Genomic DNA, 20414 nt, shown 5'->3' on the forward strand with positions numbered 1-20414 from the left:
CGACCAAACTGTTCGAGGTCCGAATTGGTGTTGGAGTTGAATGTGTCTCAAGTTCCAAGATTTTGGTCGAGGTACAAGCGGAAAAAAATTCAATAGACCCATTCAATGTCTGAGTTCCAAGGTTCTACCATATTCATAAAAATAATTTGGTCTCACGAGGAGGAAAATTAGAGATTGGTAACTGTAAATAATTCTGACAAAACCGCTAGACAAATTGTATAATAGAAGCATCATTCACTCTTCTAGAAACATTAAACTATGGTTCCATGTTGGAAAGTCAACAAAAAGCCAGGTTGTCGTGCACTGAAATTAAGAGTGCCATTTCATCCCAGATTTTAAAAGGACGTATTTTCAAAGTCGTATTCTTACTGTTGCTTTCAGGAATCTCACAATACAGGCTGGTGAATGTGGACCTTAGTCTCTGCACCTTGCATTCCCTGCCACAGACCATCACTCTGGAGAAGTCAGGGTCAAATCCAGTTCCTTGAACAGTCAATATGTTACCACCACCATGGCCCCCTAGATGACAGAAAAAGCAGACTGATTTACAGTGACGGATCAAGTATTTGTCATTGACTCTACAATGCAGCAAAGCAATAGTAGAAAATTATTAACTTTTGAAGTATATGTTATCCCTTCCACCATTTTCTCTTCTTTACAGAGGCTAATTGATACTGTAAGTATGACATTACCTGCATGAGGTTCAACATCATTCACCAGGAACTCATAGCTGAAATCGACCAAAGATGACGCATAGCCTTTGATTTTGTGGTGGAACACTATGCGAAAAGTTCCTCCAGCATGTGCTCCTACAGTGCACTGGACAGTGGTATCATTGATAGCAGTCACACTGCATCGTGTACCACCTATGCTAACTTCAACCAGCTGGGCATCTGTGCCAAATCCTGACCCTGCAATAGTTATAGCTGTCCCACGGTGACCTATTATGAAGAAACAGGAGGGGTAAATCAATCCCACTGCTGATTCCCTAAGCAAACTATTGTTCTAGGTTTCATACCAACACTTCTGATTTCTTACTCTTTACAGTATAACAATACAGTATTAGGTGTAAATCAAGGTAGTTAATAATAACGAGGATTCAAAAGTAGATCAGTGTTTGGTTTAGCCTAAGAATATATAGTCTTGATTGGGTAACGCTTTACATTAAGTGCACCTTCATAATGCATTCATAGAACATTCAGTGCACCTTCATAATGCATTCATAAGCAGCATGCAAGTATACCTTAACATCCTAACATCCCTTAACACCTTTAATATACATTAATAACAAACATTACACAATTCTACAATTATGTTTGTTATTATGTATATTACAGCTGTTAAGAGACGTTAGGATGTTAAGGTATACATACATGATGTTTACTTAATGAATACATTATGAAGGTGTACTGAATGTTTTATGAACGCTATATAAAAGCATTATGAAGGTGCACTTAATGTAAAGCATTACCATACATTGATGTACTTAATAAATAACTCTTTTTATTAGCTGCTGCTTCACATTAATCCACATACCTGTGGCAGGGTTCACTGCTGTGATGATCGGGGTGTCGTTCAATGAATATTTGAAAGTCATAGTTGGGTACATCACAGATAGAACTTGTATCCTCACTTGTACGCTGCCCTCCGCATTGGCAGCTGTCAGACAGCGCACTTCGTTAGGCCTCACACTTTGAGGCAAGCACAGCGACCCCCCCACAGTTACAGAGGTGTTCCCCTCCAAAAAGCCATTGCCTGTGATTAGGAGGGGTGTGCCACCCTGGGTGCTGCCAGTGACTGGGCTGAGTGTAGCGATGGCAAGGCTGCTGAGAGTGACCTCACCTTCGGCCAGGCCCTTGGTCAGGATCACTACCCTTAGGATATGATGGCCAGCAGGCAGTGAGTCTACCATGAGGGTTATGTTACTGTCTGTGACCTCCAAAACCTCCAAGGCTGTGTAACCTGCATAGGCAACCACATCATCCACCCGGTCTCCAAACCCTGCACCCATGACAGTGATAGTGGTGAAGTTCCCACTGATGTTGCTTGGGGAGACACCGGTGATGCGGGGGACGAACTGTGGAGAGTACTCATACTGACAGTCACCAAGGCAGGAAGCAGTGATGGGTCCCACCCTGACCTCAACATCTCCAGTAAGTGCGGAAGCAGAGGAGGTGTCACAGATGATGGTAGTGTAGTTCATGGAGAAGATGGTACAGGGCTCACCCACCACACTGACTGTGGGTACCAGGCCAGCCAAGAACCCTGAGCCCCAGATAATGATGCGGGTTTGTCCAGTGGTGCCTCCGGCTTTGGGTGTTACAGATTTCATCACAGGCAGGACGACAAATCGTCGACCGAACTCGCCGATCATCGATGTGATTGCCATGCCCAAGTTATTCACCTGCACTGAAACAGGATGGGCAATCCCAACTTCCAGGCCGCTCTCAGAGCCAAGCTGACAGTTGATATATGTTGTGGTGCTATTTATCACATGACAAGTCCGGTCCCCGATATTAACCTATAATCATGAGAGAAAAGTAAGTGCATCTCTTGGAATGTTTAAATATATTTAGACATGGATATTTGATACTCATTTGAATGCTATCAATGAGTTAAGCACATCTGACAAATCACAGCTATTTCCTCCTCTGCAATTATTTTCTTTACAAATTTGATAGATGTGAAATCACAGCTTTTAAGTAGTGTATCTCATGCTAATGTTTTACCTCATTAGCACAGCTGGTGTTGCTGAAGCCACTGCCTTCGATGTGGATGATAGTGTCACCTGTGCCATTGTTAGGCATGATGCAGCTGACAGAAGGTGAGACACATGCCAGGAAGCTAAAGTAGAATCCACTGGTGAGATCCACATTTTGGAAGCACTGAGGCTCTGAGGTGCGCTCAGATGTTGACTCATTAGAGAGCTGATAGTCTGCAGAAACACAGGACCATGTATATAGAATGGAACAAAAATTTTATACCTCTGAACTTATCAGAAGCTAATCACAGTTGCACGTCGTAATTCACACTGTAATTCACAGTTGTTACAGAAGGTTTTGTATGTTTACCTGGCTGATAATTAGCCTCAAATCCTCCCACGGTAAGGTTCAGCCTGCTGTCTCTGTCCTGCAGAGACTGAACTTTTACCACACCTTGCATGAACCTCTGCATTCCTACATCGACGTAGCCACTGCTGTAGTAGTAGGTACCAGGAGCTGTGAAACGGTAGCTAAAGAACCCTGATTAAAATATCAAAAAAAAAAGATTGATACATTTTTCAGAAGGTAGGCTTAAAGAACATTTCAGATCCATTAGATTTGCACTAATCAGTATGGTTAACATCAGAGATGGGCACTCCAGTCGCTCCTAAATTGACTCAGTTTAACAAACATTACATGATTATACAATTATAATATTTGTTATTATTATGTAATGTTTGTTATTGTATATTACAGCTGTTAAGGGATGTTTGCATGTTAAGGTGTACTTGCATGATATTTATAAATGTTTTATGAATACTTAATGAATACATTATGAAGGTGTACTGAACGTTTTATGAATGCAATATAAAAGCATTATGAAGGTGCAGTTAATGTAAAGCGTTACCAAATATTTTATTGCTTCAAAGGCATTTGAAATACCAATTACGTTGAAAATGTATATAAACCTAAGGAAGTATGAGACATGCAGTTTTTGAACTGTTCAAGTGTTGATTCCCATTTAGTCACACCATTTACTACTAGAAAAAAAAAACAAATAGTCAGTTAAATTTTTGGTAAATAATAATTTTAAGTTGGAACCATGATGGAGACCTGAGACTTGACTTGGACTAATTTTGTTACTCATGAACATCTCAGGTTAAAACTGAACTTCGTTTTGATGTTAGCCATGTTCATCCTTCGGAGGGTCATACCAGACTTCGTTTTGATGTCCCCACTGGTGAAGCCCGCACCATCATAACTGGTGCTGCTGGGACTGGAGACACTGAAAACCCTGTAACCGACTCCAGAGATGAAAGGGGGCACCTCCCAGCGCCAGACCACAGTGTCGCCAACTTGAGCAGTCATGGAAGAGGGACTCCACATGTACCCTATCCCATAATCTTGAAATAAAGAGCGAGACATTGATGCTGTCAGTCAGCTGTTACATTCCTGAGAGAATGCTCAAGAAGGAAGTTACATGTAAACAAACCAGCCTACTTCAAAGAAATATGTAATGTCTGGTAGTGTGACTTTTTAGTCGGGTTGAATTTTTTCGGGGGAGAGTCCAGGACCCCTTACCAGGATGGATTCCCTTATTTGTCACAGTGTAGGTTTTTTCACTTGACTGTACGATGCACTCTATGTTGTGTTCTGAAGCTGAGATGACTTCACACCTGACATCTCCTGAAAAGCCAAATTCCAGCCTGTTACATCAAAGCTTAAGATAAACGGGCTGCCTATAAAGTTCTTTGACTAAGAGTAGTCAGGGAACTTACCTAGTGAGACCAGGTTCTGAGATATGTTGGAACTGAACCCGGAACCAGTCACTGTGAGCCTTGTGCCCCCATACAGAGAGCCCTGTGTTGGGTGGATGCTTGTCACCTTCAGCACATACTCAATGGTGGCATTCTCTTTCATGCTGATCCAGGTGGAAAGCAAAATTAGAATTGTCAATTATTGGGTACAAGATCCAATTGTCCTAACATACATACATTTTTACATTAGAAACAATATTCCAGCATTTTCTTAATAATACTCATTCAATCATCTTAGTCTTAGTACTCCTACCACAATACATTCAAAGGAATTAATTTTTTGCAACTCTGTCAGATGTTGCCTAAACAGACTGTAATTTTCATTATAAATCCATCAGTATCACACTAGTGAGTGTACCTCGCCTTAGCACAGCCCCAACTCTCAGTTTGGACTTGCACGCTGTAGAGGGCAGGAGGAAGCTGGGGCAGAAGGCAGGTGATGTTGCTGGAGAACCAGTGGATGATTCGGCATTCCTCAGCCCCGATAAGGACCCTACTGTGGTTGCCTTGGTCTTGAAATTTCACACCCAGGATAGTGAGTATTTGATGTCCTAAAGCAAGCAAGAGTTAACAAGAGAAAACAGTCTGTACCCATTCTCATAGCTGCAGCTATGAATCAACACCCTTCAGTATCGAGAATTCAATAGTGCAGTGGTACAGTGAGGGAAATAATTATATGGCCCTCTATTGAATTCCTAACTAGGTCCATTTATTAAAAAAATGAGAAGTCTTTCATTTCAATGGTAGGTGTATTTAAATGTCAAAAGACAGATCTTCAACAAAATAAGAAAAAATCATTATGTAACAGGTCCAAATCAATTTGTCATTTATCTAGGGAAATAAGCATTTGATCCCCTACAAGTCAGCAAGAAATTAGGTCAAGTACATGTGCATTAACACAACACAAGTAGTACTTAATCAAGTATTAACAGATACCAAGCCAGCATTCACATTTAATGGCATTACTTTGTTTAAAGAGTATTCTTTGGTCACTAACCTTTCTAGATCTTCAATCTTATCACCATGGGAGACACTAGAGAGCTGTCTAAGGATGTCAGAGACAAGCCTGTTGACCTTGACAAAGGCGGAATGGGCTACATGACCATCAGCAAGCAGCTTGGTGAGAAAGTGACAACTGTTGGTGGAATTATTTGCAAATGAAAGAAAGACAGAATAACTGTCAATCACCCTGGATCTCAGGCCCCAAGGAAGATTTCGTCTTGTGCGGCATCAATTATCTTAAGAACAGTGAGGGCTAACCCCAGAACTACACGGGAGGAGCTCGTTAATGATCTCAAAGCAGCAGGGACCTCAGTCGCCAAGAAAACCATTGGTAACACAATAGGCAGGTATAGTTTGAAATCCTGCAGTGCTCACAATGTACCCCTGTTCATGAGGGCCCATGTTCAGAGAACTTCAGACCCATCTGAAGTATGCCAGTGAACACCTGAATAATTCCAATGAGGCTTGGAAGAATGTAATGTGGTCAGATGAGACCAAAATCAAGCTGTTTGGCATCAACTCTACTCGCTGTGTTTGGAGGGAAAAGAATGCTGACTGTAACCCCAGGAACACCATCCCTACTGTCAAACACAGAGGTGGAAGCATTATGCTTTGGGGGTGTTTTTCTGCCAAGGGTACAGGGCGGCTGCACTGCATCGAAGAAAAGATGGATGGGGCCATGTAGCGTAAAATCTTGGAAGAGAACCTCCTTCCTTCAGCCAGGCCACTGGAAATGCATTGTGGGGGGGGGGGGGGGGTCTTCCAGCAAGACAAGAACCCTAAGCTGCTTCAAGAAGGAGAAGAGTGCCCTAGCCAGTCCCTGGACCTTAATCCCATAGAAAACCTATGGAGGGAACTCAAGCTTCATGTGTCCAAGTGACGGCCTAAAAACCATAAAGATTTGGAGGAGATCTGCCAAGAGGAGTGGATGAAAATTCCTGCTGAGCTGTGTGCAAACCTGGTGACCAACTACAGGAAACATCTGATAGTTGTGCTTGCCAACAATGGTTACTCCAAGTACTAAAGCATGTGTTCCAAGGGATCAAATACTTATTTCCCTGAATAAATGACAAATTGGTTTGTAACAGCTACATAATGATTTTTCTTGCTTGTTTTGTTGATCTATCTATCTTTTGCTGTTGAAATAAACCTACCAGTGAAGTTACAGAGGTAAGGTTTTTTAGAATAACATTGCCCAATTCCATACAATATTCGCCTATTTCTGTCTAAAAGCCTGTATAAGGCCAAGAATCCATATTGCCAGGTTCCGAGCTCACCTGTCACATTGACTGTTCGTGGCCACAAGTCCGTCATCAATGGAATCAGTGTTTCATCATAGGTGAAGGATTCATTTAAAAGCACAGTACCTCCCTCCATTTGCAAAGACACGGGAAGGGTCCCAGCTGCCCCCTTAAAAAGAACCAGGTAGTCTGGAATAACTCACAGAGTCTGGAATAACTCACAGAGTCTGGAATAACTCACAGTCCAGCATGGTCACAGCATGTGCTTTGCTGCGTCATGGTTTCATCTGTTTAAGTGCTTGTCGTGCTCACCGGTGGTGTTATGCACATCAGCTGTTCCAGGAAGACTGAGACAACAGTGCAACTTCTTGTGCCAATCATGACGACGATTCCCTCAGCAAATCCAAAGCCCAACACAGTAAGCAGTGTGCCCCCTTCAGAACAGGGAAGTGTCCAGCATTAGAAAGAGTGAGCAATGGCTACTTATCAATACTTCCCTTTCATCCATGGCAAATCTTTCTGTTCCAAGGTATACCTTCTATACTCCCGGAAGATGGTGAGATGGAGGAGACTCCCATCTGATTGGTAAAATTGAATGAGTTCCTTCCTATGTGCTGTGCATTGCCCAGGGAGGAGAAGCTCAGGAAGACAGGGTGCGTTCCTGCACTGGCTTGGCCAACTTTGCAGGTCAGCATAACGCCTGCAAAATAAGAGCACAATGCACTGCAAATCAGTCCTTATAACTGTCTCAGTCTGTCCTGGTCAATAAAAATGACTGGTGACATTTTACCTTCATAATGCATTATAAAATAAACACAGCTATAACTATTTATAAAAAGGCAAAGCACATTATAGCCATGTTTATTATGCATTATGAATGCTCTATGGAGCTCTCATGTTTAGTGAACTATAAATAGTTTCATAATACATTATAATGGCTTATTTTGACCATTATAATGCAATATGAAGGTATGTATAATGCATTATGATGACTAGTTTAAGTGAAATGTTACCAGATTATCTTTGCTGGCAGTGAATTTCTGACTGTGCACACTGCACTGGTCAAATAGATATGAATGTTTGAGTTTTTCACTTACTGCTCAAATGCAGAACAGAACATTCCACATCTCCCACCAATACTGTGACATTTTCACTGGCAAATCCTGACCCAGAAATGGTGATGATGGTGCCTAGAGCATAAGAACCTACCAAAACACACATGAAATGATCATTTTTCTTCTGAAACTGAGGCCTTCCAGCTTCTTAAAAGATCATTCTCAAGTATGTTACTACAGTAATGAAACATAGCAGAATTGTCACTCTGGGTGGTCTGCTTGCCTTCACTGGGACTGATCCCTGTCATTTTTGGTGTGTTTGAGTCCAGCCACTCAAACCCACAGTCACCGGAGCATTTTGATGGAATTCTGTTGATCAAGACTTGTACCTAAAAAAGGACACAGGCAGGATTCCTACATGTACTGCTCACCAGTCACTGACGCGGCCATCCTCACAAACTCTCCATAAATCATACAGTTCTGAATCATTTACCTTATATTGGTAGGCAGACAAGAATCAAATATATGGAAGTACATTAATGAAAAAAATCTAAATAAAAAAGTATTGATGATGCTTGAATTTTGGGGGGGCTGTAATTTAATGTGAATGTTTATTTAAACACTAAATTTCAACTGAAAACATTTCAATTGTGATTTCATTGTTAAAATGATACAAAATATTCTGCTTCCACAATTCAGTTCCAAAATATACCATTTTCAAATCGCATCTTTATAATTCAGTTACCTGAATTCAGTTCATTTACTTTCGCCTCCAAATACATTTAAAAAGAACAAATTCAACTGGAAACATTCTATGTGTTTTAATCACAGCTACATTATGAAAAATGGTAATATTCAGTCCTATTATATTTGCTTTACAAATATGCTGTTACAGTTTCCATGGTTTAAAATATGGTTCAACTTTCAACCTCAACTCTGCATCCAGGATTGGCAGGAGTCTTTCAGTGCTGGTACAGTTCTCGTCTGGATTATGTAGCATTTACAGGACAGAAGAGTTTCTTTGGTTGTGTCATCACAGATGGAATATGTATGGTATATTTTTGAGTTGATCCATTTATCGAATGTTTTCAGCTGAAATATTCAGTGTTTACATGTATATTTACATTAAATTATAGCCCCCCAAAATTCGAGTATTATGAATGCAATGGATTTTTATTCAATTAGTGTAATGAAACATTTTCTGGTGACCTTAAGAAAGAACAGTAGAGTACAAAGCTTACAAATAACAGAATGTCTTCCTAAGAGAACAAAATAATTAAAACAAAAGCAAAAACACAGTGACTGAAGAATATCTACTCTACTAAGAAAAATTTACTTTTCATACCTGGGGTCTGTCTTCCGGCACTCTCAAAAAGTCTCCCATAATCCTTGATTTGAATAAGCCTCCTTTAGTCTGAACAAATGCTGTAACTTTGGGATTAACTCCCTTAACAGATGAACTGTTGATCTTTGGAGGAGCACAGAGTTGACATCAAGGAAACAAAGACGAATGTGTTATTTAGTTATTAATGCACAATCAAATGTGTTATACAGTAAGGACACAAAGGAAAATCAAGGTGTAGAAGCAACCACTGACCAACCTGAATGAGTGGCTGGCTCCCCGGGTTGGACCGCCATTCCACCTGCCAGTCATAGCTATGGCAGCTTCCAGAATGAGTCACTTGCAGCTGTCCAGCCGCTGGTACCCCCTGCATTGCATACCTGAGGTCCTCTGCCGTCACGTCGACAGCCAGACCTGGACAGAGGGTGCTCATTCATAATCTGCATTGTGCTACATTTAATATTACATGGGTTAAAACACTGATTATTATGTAATTCCTAGTAATGGCGATTTCTGCCATTTTAGGCTGATTTGAGACTGTTTAGAGCATAGCAATCAACTTGCAAATTTCCTAATTTGCTGCATTCCACACTGCAGAGTGATAAACTTCTTTACCTTGCAAGCGATTGCCATTGATCTCCAAGTCAAAAGTTCCTGACAGTGGAGGGCTTGCCCTTGAAAGTCTGGTCACAGTGACACTTGCATTTCCATCCTCAAATTTAGCCATATCTTCACTGTGATTGGTGACCTTTTTCAGGGCAGATGCTGAGCGTGAATGGGCTGTAGTCTCACTAAACGCAGTAGTGCCTTATCTGGCAAATATAACCAGTTAACGATTGCTACATGCTGATATGTCTGTTTACTCACCTGGAGGAACTCAGCAGCTAGTAGGGGAACGTTATGGCCACAGTTGAAGGGAGCAGCTGTGATCTCATAGCTTATATGTGAGGTTTGCATGCTCTGGAGTTTGTGCACTGATACCCACTGGAGGAAAAGGCCCTGGCGAGCCAAAGCTGGAGGTCTTCGCATTGCTGTAACAGCTGTAGGAGACCAAGAAATATTGACATCAAGAGTGAATTTAGTGTTACTTATTATAGTATCGATTTCCAAGTTTTGCGCAATCAGTTATAATTTTTACTTTCGATCAATATTTGACGTTCAGTTAGACGTTAGTCTGAATTTAATGTATATATGAACTACAGACGCTCCTCTTCTTACAAACTTGCAATTTACGAACTTTCAAAGATACGAACGAAGAGGACTGTAAGTCCAAATTGTGTTCCTTAGGCTCCCGTTTCCTGTCTGCAACATCAATTTTTCTTTCTGCGCGCCAATTCCGCCTAATACGACGCAGCATCGTAGCTTGCAAATATATAAATAAATAAATAATAATAATAAAAAAATTATGTTGAATAACGACTTATGAACATTTCAAGTTACGAACGGCTGTTTAGAACATAACTCATTCGTAAGTAGAGGAGTGTCTCTACGTCGCTCAGATAAAGTTATTGCTAGAAAAACACTTGTGTACCATTGCTATCTGACACTAGCGGCAAGTATTTAAAAACCTTAAAATTAACATAATTATGACTAAGTATGTGTTGTTTTATTTTAGATATAACTTACGTTTCCCCTCCTTGAATGTCTGCTGGGAGCATATATATTAACTGGTTTTGGCCATTGCTGTTTACATATGTAAACTCTACTCCAATCTCCCTTTTCAGCTGTCCTTTGTAGGCAAAGCAGAGCTGTGGAAAAAAAGCAGTAGAATGTGGTTGCATCATTTTTATATGTGTTCTGCAATAAGGAATTTCTAGCAAGTATCTTGTACAGGAGACTTCCACCCAAAAAATAAATATTTTCATCAGCATAAAATGTTACGTAAAACCAAAGGTTTGTGTATTAAAGGTACATAAAAAACTGATGATTCTCCTGGAATATTGTTAGGATGCACTGACAGCCCGGGTTTGGTAAGGTGTAGGGTTTTATTTCATTTTCCTGGGGGTGAAAGTTTCTCACAAAATGCATGTAGATATGCAAGTGAGAAGAAAAAAGAATAACAAAAATAATAATGCAAGAACGTTATGCAACAAATATCTAAAACCATTAATCTACTCAATAATGTAGAAGATGAATTTGTATATACAAGAAGACACAAATATACAAGAAGAACCAAGCATAAAAATACTAATAATTCTAGACATAGTTCATTGAGCAATCTGAGCCTATGATAAAGTCTTTGAACAGCTAAAGAATTTATCTCTTGATAAAACAGGAGCAGTAAGACTGATGGGAACTGCAATTCTGTAATACTGCAATTCCCCTATTGTCAAATAAAGTCTCTTCATACTGTAAACCTTAAAAATGTATTATTAAAGCCACCCTCAGCTAACAATACTGAACAAACAGTGAATTTTGGTCCAGTGACTCACCGTGCTGTACCTCTTCAGTGAGACAGATCCATAGGGGCTCCCCGTGTTCTTTGTATTGTAATACAGGAACAAGTAATCGGGGTTCATAAGTGAGTATTTGCCACAGAACGCCTCTGTATCAAAGACACGTATCCCATTCACTGAATCAGGAACCTACAAGAAAACAGAATTAGTATAGAAATTTGCAGCTGCCTAAATCAGTTGTGTCCATTGGAGATGAACTGAGTATATGGAAGCTTGGGTCCATTTTCTGCTTATCCTAAAGGTGTCCACCTCGTAGTCTTTGAAAAATGCCACTTCATTGTTCTCCACAGGCAAGATCTTTTTGGCACAATCTGCCATCAACATGGCCTCCACTGCTGACTGCACCTTCAGAGGAAGGACACACATGTCTCCTTCAAGGCACTGAAGACGGACACTGGCATTTAGTTCTGCTGGGGGAATGGAAGCCACTACCTCTGACTCAGGTGCACTGATGTTAATTGGTCTGGATAAGATGCCGCCCCACTGCAGAGTGAAAGTTTCCAGGCTGGGCTTTCCTTTGGTGAGCTCGGTCACTGTAATGCTGACATCCAACTCAGGAGTTTCATAATTAATGCTCTGGAAAGCACCTGTAATAAATATCATTCTGGTTCATTGTGCCATTCTAATTACAGTTTTTGATGACAAACAGCATCACCTGGAAATTAAACTGGAATTTAACAAATGCAGTGAACACAAGTGCCTTGCAGCACAGGTATATGGTTCACAAAATAAACTGCAATATAAATTCAGTCAAATAGTTTTCTCATTAGTTCACCTTGCATACTCCCGGTATAATTACCTCTTTTTGAGTTGAAAGTCACGTGGTAAATAGACCTTTCACTGTCGTCCACTTTTACCACCTGGACCATGTCTGGCTTTATCGACCACAGACTGTTTAGGGCGTTCTGCACTTCTACTGCTGAGGCACTCACAGCAATAGGAACTACAAAACATGCCATCAGTCTCTTTAGGTCAACTTTTTATTATAAAGGAGTTCATGTTTTACCAATAAGGGGGTAATGGAGTTCATATTTTATATGTAATATTATTCTGCTTAATAGCTGGAAACTAATCTTAAAAACACTGACAGTTAAACATGCAACAAAGAGGAATATCAAATTATCCATCTAAATTACTTATTTGTTTATAAGTAAGAATACACTTTCACCTTGGGAGAGGATGGATTAAGGAAAGATTGTTCAGCACTGAGTTAACAGCAAAATATACCATTTCATTAAGAAAGCCTAATACCAAGAGAGAACTCTTGCCTGTTTTCTCAGAGTTGTAGATGAGTATGTAGTAAGTGCTCTCACAGGTGTCCAGCTCAAAACATCTACTGCTGATATTCACACTCTGAACCTCACTGATTGGTTGTGCAACGGTCCAGTTTTCAAAGGTGAGCACCTTCGTTTAAAGATAAAACATAATAAAACAGGTCATATTGCAGGAATTGAAGGTGTGCGGCTTTGCAGGTTCGGACATAAGGACCTGTGTGATGTCACTAAGATGACCCCCGGCATGACTCAGAAAAAGGGGACACCCATAAATGTTGAGCCTGGGGAAGGCGGTTAGGGGGGAGGGAAAAAGGAGGACAAGGGGGCTAAAAGGAGGGCACCCCACTTCAGTACGTACTTCAGAGTGCTGGGAAACCGCACTGTCTGGATAAAATCAGGACGAGTGGCCACCTAGATTGAACCCTTTAGCGAGGCCCAAAGCCCTTATTTAGCTTCTGCTAAATAAGTGTAATATGATGTAAAGTAATTGCAGCTTAATCAATTTTGGAGTAGGACTGTGCAATATGACGAGATAAAAATATCCATTGCTTCATATCATGCTTTATTGTATATTTCGTATGTACCATGATCCACAAATATTTAACTATCCACAAATATGTATTTTTAAATTTGTGTTGTGTAAAATCATATCCAGAAAAATACGGGGCCATTTGTAGACGTGAAATGTGTTTTGCACATTTGTGGATCACTTCCTGTCTGTTTGTGGACCATATTACATTTGTGACTTCCCTCCTATTTATTTATGGATTTTTGTCCAGTTCGTACAGTTACGCAGCCCCTCGCCGATCTGGGTGGGAAAATATTTTTTACAGAGTTTTCTGTTCACAATAGTTTTATGATCCCAGTAGTCTATTATAGTCTACTTGCCCACTTGCTATTTGCTGCAACGTAAAACTAAATAATACAGACTTGTCCTGTAAAGTGTGCTTTAAGCATTAAATTATGGGGACAATGTATACCATGTAACTTTAATATTATGTGCTTTTATATGTATTTATTAATAATTGCACTGTGTCCATTCACCGCCAATGACTTTAAGCAAGACAGCCGGGCTACTAAACATGAAGTTTACACATACAAATCAAATATAATTCCTGAAAAACCTTAAATATAATTCAAACATTGAAACAGATTACAGCCGAAAAAACTGCATATAAAACTGATTTTACAATGGTGTTGGAACTTGAACCAACAGTGGTTACTCCACCAAGTACTAAAGCATGTGTTCCAAGGGATCAAATACTTATTTCCCTCGCTAAATGACAAATTGATTTGTAACTGTTACAAAATGATTTTTTCTTGTTCGTTTTTTCGAAAATCTATCTTCTGATATTGAAATAAACATACCATTGAAATTATAGACTTCTCATTTCTTTATAAATGGGTGAACTTAAGAATTCAATGGGGGGGTCAAATAATTATGATTATCATGCTTTATTAAACACAGAGACACTGAAGCAAACTTACCAGACGATGAGGTAGACCCATATTTATAGTCATAAAATGTAAATTAATAATTAAATAATGTGGTTCTTTGTCAATTTAACTTTTTTTAATTCTACTGACTTCTATCAGATTGGAGAATATTGTATCGACGACAAGATCTGATCACAGGTAGTGTTAAAGCAGTGCACACATTTAGCACACTGACACTGTGCAAGAGAAGCATAATGGGGGCATTAGTCGCTTTTATTTTGCTTCAGTGTCAACTACAAGGCTTGAAAAACCAGGCAATTAACGATATTGTCATAAATGGCAGCGAGCGGCTCATAACCATTTTGCTTTCAGTGTCTATGGGTCTCATCCAATAATATCTGTGTTACCTTAATATAGTTAATTTTTTATTTGCTTTTAAATAACATTTATATAATGTTATTTCACGTCACCATATGCCATGCACTGAATATGACTGGTGACAATAAGGCCCTAATTGTCTTAACTTGCATTAACTTGCTCCGGCCAGTGAGAGCCGACTGTGCAATGAATTGCAACTCTCCTACAAACAGAGAATGCATGAAGCATTCAGGGAGGATCATGAGGTTCAGTCAGTGTTGGACAAAATTTCAAACTTTTTACATGCTTACTTGTCTTTCTTCCACAATGTCAGAGGTGGCTCGGATAACTTGGACTTCATTGATAGCTTCTGCTGTTTGCTGTGATGTGAAAATGCTCTTTTCCTTAAAGAGGCCAACATCCACCGAAGCAACCCATGAATATTCCTGCAAAAGGGCTTCTACATAGTACCTGTGTAAAGAGAAGCGATAATTTGATTATTCTTGTTGCTTAGATACATTAGGCTCTGTAGGAACGGACATCACCGCCATCATCACTGCTGATACAGGAAGACTCACGGTTTTCCTGCTTCTAGATGAATGCTGTCGGATTTCTGTGTGCTGAATGCGAAAAAGCTGACTGTTTGAAAATCTGTGTAGGCAATCTTCACCTGTACACATTTCAGACACCAGAGGAAGAAGAAAAGAACACTATTTAATATAAAGTCAAAACTTGATAGACCAGTCTGTGTGAAAATCAGACCATGCCACTCTCCCAAAGCAAACCTTATCTTGAGGGTTCCCAGTATGGCTGAAGTAGAGAGCTGTGCGGTCATCTCCCTTGATGTAGAAGGTGTAGTTGTCTGTCTCAGTTGGAACAAAGAATCCGCTCAGTCTTCCAACAAAGTAATCTATTTCTTGTTGCCAGGTGTAGGATAGTGAGTCCGTCCAGTTTGTGGAGTATCCCGACGTATTCTCATTGTAGCTCAGCGCCTCCTCTAGCCTAGCTGGGCTGGTGTTGGTCCACATCTCCATTTTCACACCCCTACCACCTGCAGCAATTGCATTTAAGTGCATGACATATGAAAATTGTGAGGTGAGTCTTTCATCAAGAGGAAGTTGTTTTTATGTATATTTCAAATGAAAAACAGACTTTTCAATGTTGTTTTTTGTGAGGAGCAAGGCACATTTAGATTTTTTTATATCATTGTGTGTCTTAATTAAGTATTAGAAATGGTAATAATTAATCACTACACAAAATTCTGACACAAATCTTTAGCTGATAAAAATAAAATTACACTCACCTACATATAGGTTAAGTAAATTCTAAGTAAAATGCTTTCAACATGTTGATCCTATTTGCAGATTTTGAGCTGGAGAAGAAGTGAAATGTGATAATTCATAAAAGCACTGATATGCCTCACCTGGAAAGATTGTTGCATTCTGTTGCTGGAACTTGGGACTCTTGCATGTAATTCTATGGTCGAATAAGCTCTGAATGTCACATTTCATCCCTTCAAAATCAAAAAAAGATCACTATGTGAACTCATGTAACAAACATGCTGTAGCATGTCCACTTTTAGCAATTGACACATGAACTCACTGTATTCATAGAAGGACTTCTCTCCAAACCCCCTTTTGAAGGGTTACAAATCTGGTTTCCTATCCAAAGGTCTTTTCAATTTTTGAAATATATCATGTCTGTTTTATACAGTGCTTTTGACCATCTCGTCTAGTGATAATTTCAATATTTAAATATATTAGTTTTATCATTATAATATCAATCATGCCAGTTCTGGAAAAATCCTACAGTGTAATACACTTTACAGAATGTATGTATGTCTATAATGTAGGTATATCTATCATGTGTATTCCTCTTGTCTGGATCTTGACTATACTTTATAATTTAATAGTTTGATATCCGTTTAGACTTTGTGAACTCTACAGACTGTAATGATATTCTAAAATACATATTTAGTGAACAATTACATAATAAAAGTTAAGTATTAAATGTTTTTGATATTTTTAACCACATTGGTAACACTTTCCTTGATAGGGCATAAATAATATAGTATTATACTGTTACTTATGTAATAACCACAAACTAAATCTTAGTTATATACTGATCTATTGTTTGTCCATCTTAAATGAAATGCAATGCATTTCATAGCTCAAGTAGTGACTATATTCATTCAGTATTTGTTCATGATTTGTACTCCAGTAGTAACTTTAAGCAGTAGTACATTGAAGCAATTTCCTCCGGGATCAATAAAGTTTTCTGATTCTGATTACTAAGTATGTGTGCCCTGTGAAGTAAAGTGTTACCAGGGAAATTATCCACTAAAAATATTACCTGCAATAAGAACTGTGGCAGGATAATCTGTTTGGTCAAAGAAGTTTCCAGAAATAGTCAGAACAGTTCCACCTTCTAGGCTTCCCACTGCTGGAGAAATCCCAGATACCTCTGAAATTAAAGCAATTAAACATGTAAAATAAACAGCAAATGCTCGTGTCTCATCCTTTGAATTTGAAAAATATGATTGAGTTGATATATATTCAGTTATTTACCAGCATATGTCTGGAACATAGCCAGCTTGTTCAATGATGAAACAGAATAAACTGCGCGATCACCTAAACTCCTGTAACAGATCATGCATATGAATTCGAACACATGCAAAGATTAAAGCATAAGAAAAACAACACACAAAAGTTACAACAGACACACCTTCCATATTCACCACTAATAATGAAGGTAAGGTTGTGATGCCCTGAAAAAAAGAATATGAAGATTCTTAGCAATTCTTTGTCCACCAAACGAAGCACTAAATATCAGAAATGACAATCCTTACCAACATATTTCCCAGTCATTTTGCAAGACATTCTTCCATAGGTATACCAATTTATCCTGAGCTCAAACCTGAAGCAAAATTGAAGAACTGTAGGATTTATAGCATAAAGCAGTACAGGATACAAACAGAAGTAAACAGAAGTTTTTTCAACTAGATAAGAGACTTACGGGAGATCGGAGTTGGCTTTCAGAAGCTCACAAGGCATCCCTCCCATGTAAGACCTAGGATGCACATTAAGTTAACTGACAGGTATCCATTTAATTGTGCAAAAAAAGAACAGTTTTGACATCTGTGGTATAACTATGTTTCTATTAACAGTTGTCTACAGGGGGATTTGTCAGTAATAAACCCTTTCCAGTGAAATACCATAGAGCTAAACCAGGCCTGGTGAAGGGCAGGTCCATGGACATGGACTCAGCAGTAATTTGACAGCTGCCTATTTGTGCATTACCTCAAGAACCAGACGTTCAGGCCATTTGAACTTCTGAGCCAATTCGTCCCATACATGTCCGTAAAGATGTTTCCTTCCATTGTAATTAGGGTCCCTGTTGATTTAAAGTATTGTCTATGGTAAGATTACACAGGGGAAATGTTTCCCTTCTGTAACAAGACAATTATTTTATGGTTTAAGATCCACAAATGTAACATCTTTGTCAATCAAATGATGAAAATGAACCTGGAGGAGCATACCTGGTAAACCAGAAATTGACAGAAGGCTATTGACTGTAGGAGTGTTGGAGAGTCTAGCCTGTAATGAAATAATAGAAAAAGTGATCTTTCAGTATTAAAACAGGTCATTGCATTTAACCTTGTTCATTTATAATACTCAACATTGCTATAACTTACTTCAAATCCTTAATTGCTAACACTTTACTTGATGGAGCAAAAATAATGTGGTATTAAGCTCTAACTTATATATTAACCACAGGTATGGTATCTGATCTAATGTTTGGTCATTATCAATGAATTGTAACGCAACTTTTATCTCAAGCAGTTACTATGTTTTGTCTGTTAATTCTGTGAACCTTTGTGAACTACTGAAAGGCACAAGTCCAGAATAACATAATTGTAATACTGATCTCATTTTCCTCATCATTCAGGAATCATAACAAATAGTTTATATCAAGTAGTGACTATATTTGGTCATGATTTGTACTTTACTAGTAACTGAAACACTTCTAAGTATTTGTGTCCCCTCAGTGTAACCAGTTCATTTTGTTACTTTAAATACAAATGGAAAATAAGTTGGGTTTTTTTCTGGGTCCTGTTTATTCCTACAAGAATATATTCTAGGCTTTTGGTATACTCAGCAGTCGTGGGCACATCTAACCAAAAATTGTTAGCTTTGATAAGCACTAATCCACTAAATCCAAAGATAAATATACGAGAACGCTAAACCGATTAACCACTAAAACATCCTGTGGAAGCTAACAATAACTGCTAACAGCTAACTTTAATTACAGATGCTCCTCTACTTACGAACTTTCAACTTACAAACTTTCAGACATACGAACAAAGTGGACTGTGAGACCAAATTATGTTCGTTGGGCTCCCGTTTCCTGTCCGCAACATAATTTTTTTTAAAGGACTCATTAGTTATTGAAATATTCATTCATTCATACATAGATATTTATTGATTTCATTTTGAGTATTATGGCGTTCATTACAAACGTCTTAGGCAGTTTGGTTATCCTAGAATGCGCCAATACCTTTTCCCGGTGTGAACGGGGCCAAAGTTGGTGGAAACTCTAATCTGCTAAGGAAAAAGTTAGCTTCGCCAATTAGCAGTTAGCGGATTAGCAGAACCCTGCCCACCACTGGCACCCATGGAGTAATTATGACATTTTTATATTGATATTAGATGATGCTATTCTGGTAAGCTTATGTGCCAAATGGCCCCAAAGATGTCTTCCAATTAAAAAGCATAAAATGTATTGTTTTTGTAATTGTGGTCTTTGATATGCTGATGGAAATTATCACTCACATGGAAGGAACACCAGTAAGATCTGCTGTCCCCATAGCAGATGTTTTCTTCAGGAACCGGCACGCCATCCACACTGACGCGCACCACGTAACCATCCTCCGGCATTGCTCTGTTAATTAAGCGTTTCTCATTACGTTTATCATTTACATATTGTAGATTGAATGATTGAAAAAAATATCTAGCAGGAAGCCTTACCTGGTGTAGCAAAGTATTAGTCTGCTATGGCTGGAGGCCTTTTGCACATCACAGGGAAAAGATCTTGTGTCGGACACCAGCTGGACATTGTTCCCAAGGTCATTACTGTCACTGCTGAGGCTGAATTGGGTTTCTTGGGCAAATCCTTAAAAATAAATCAGTCTGTTAGAAAAGATGGCCCATCCATCCATCCATCCATCCATAACTGCTTATCTATACTGAGTTGAAGTGAACCTGAAGAAAAAAATCCCCTACCACCTTTTATACTGCCCACTAAGCCATATGGGACAGATACCTTCTCCTTGAATCGTAAGGCTTGTTCCTCCATTTAGGCTTCCTTCATTTGGCATCACTCTTCTGATTACTTGTGCATCTAGGAAACATAAATGAGAGACACATAAAACAGATTAAAAGGTAAGATGTACTGTAGGGGCCATTAAAAGGCTCTCTAGAGTTAAAGAATATTGCAAAGAAAAAGGAGATTATAAATAATCGAGGCAAATGTATGTGTAGTGGGTGACCTACCTGAGAAGCAACAAAGTGAAATAAGCACCGTGATTTGAGTTAGTTTGAGCTGCTGCAGACGCCTCATCCTCTTAATGCTTTAAGACGCAGCACAATGCAGCTTGTCAGTCTAAAGCATCGGGCTGCAGAAGGGAAGCAATAATATACAATGTACTGTAGATTAAACTGCTGATTCAAAA

General features: G+C 39.1%; 1 protein-coding gene across 1 annotated transcript in view; it reads right to left on the reverse strand.

Annotated features, from left to right (window-relative positions):
• The window catches only part of pkhd1l1.1 (PKHD1 like 1, tandem duplicate 1), a 39384-nt gene extending 19320 nt beyond the window's left edge, over positions 1 to 20064 (reverse strand). The window contains exons 1-38 of the mRNA XM_072706020.1: positions 20006 to 20064; positions 19711 to 19855; positions 19516 to 19624; positions 18222 to 18279; positions 17983 to 18076; positions 17699 to 17752; positions 17532 to 17599; positions 17408 to 17450; positions 17251 to 17321; positions 17036 to 17146; positions 16107 to 16196; positions 15469 to 15734; positions 15262 to 15353; positions 14995 to 15154; positions 12878 to 13019; positions 12415 to 12558; positions 12048 to 12202; positions 11865 to 11960; positions 11592 to 11744; positions 10691 to 10727; positions 10027 to 10199; positions 9775 to 9907; positions 9419 to 9573; positions 9163 to 9285; positions 8101 to 8206; positions 7860 to 7967; positions 7298 to 7462; positions 7075 to 7196; positions 6799 to 6931; positions 4878 to 5070; positions 4481 to 4623; positions 4284 to 4388; positions 3917 to 4105; positions 3072 to 3242; positions 2730 to 2935; positions 1537 to 2521; positions 693 to 941; positions 370 to 519 (exon numbers count right to left, since the gene is read on the reverse strand). Coding sequence (XP_072562121.1) covers positions 370 to 519; positions 693 to 941; positions 1537 to 2521; positions 2730 to 2935; positions 3072 to 3242; positions 3917 to 4105; positions 4284 to 4388; positions 4481 to 4623; positions 4878 to 5070; positions 6799 to 6931; positions 7075 to 7196; positions 7298 to 7462; positions 7860 to 7967; positions 8101 to 8206; positions 9163 to 9285; positions 9419 to 9573; positions 9775 to 9907; positions 10027 to 10199; positions 10691 to 10727; positions 11592 to 11744; positions 11865 to 11960; positions 12048 to 12202; positions 12415 to 12558; positions 12878 to 13019; positions 14995 to 15154; positions 15262 to 15353; positions 15469 to 15734; positions 16107 to 16196; positions 17036 to 17146; positions 17251 to 17321; positions 17408 to 17450; positions 17532 to 17599; positions 17699 to 17752; positions 17983 to 18076; positions 18222 to 18279; positions 19516 to 19624; positions 19711 to 19855; positions 20006 to 20060 — 5752 coding nt within the window. The 5' untranslated portion in view covers positions 20061 to 20064. The remainder of the gene's footprint in view (positions 1 to 369; positions 520 to 692; positions 942 to 1536; positions 2522 to 2729; positions 2936 to 3071; positions 3243 to 3916; positions 4106 to 4283; positions 4389 to 4480; positions 4624 to 4877; positions 5071 to 6798; positions 6932 to 7074; positions 7197 to 7297; positions 7463 to 7859; positions 7968 to 8100; positions 8207 to 9162; positions 9286 to 9418; positions 9574 to 9774; positions 9908 to 10026; positions 10200 to 10690; positions 10728 to 11591; positions 11745 to 11864; positions 11961 to 12047; positions 12203 to 12414; positions 12559 to 12877; positions 13020 to 14994; positions 15155 to 15261; positions 15354 to 15468; positions 15735 to 16106; positions 16197 to 17035; positions 17147 to 17250; positions 17322 to 17407; positions 17451 to 17531; positions 17600 to 17698; positions 17753 to 17982; positions 18077 to 18221; positions 18280 to 19515; positions 19625 to 19710; positions 19856 to 20005) is intronic.
• Between the last annotated feature and the right edge of the window lie 350 nt (positions 20065 to 20414).

This window comes from Paramormyrops kingsleyae, chromosome 23 (assembly GCF_048594095.1).
Source record: "Paramormyrops kingsleyae isolate MSU_618 chromosome 23, PKINGS_0.4, whole genome shotgun sequence".
In the NCBI taxonomy this organism is placed as follows: Eukaryota; Metazoa; Chordata; class Actinopteri; order Osteoglossiformes; family Mormyridae; genus Paramormyrops; species Paramormyrops kingsleyae.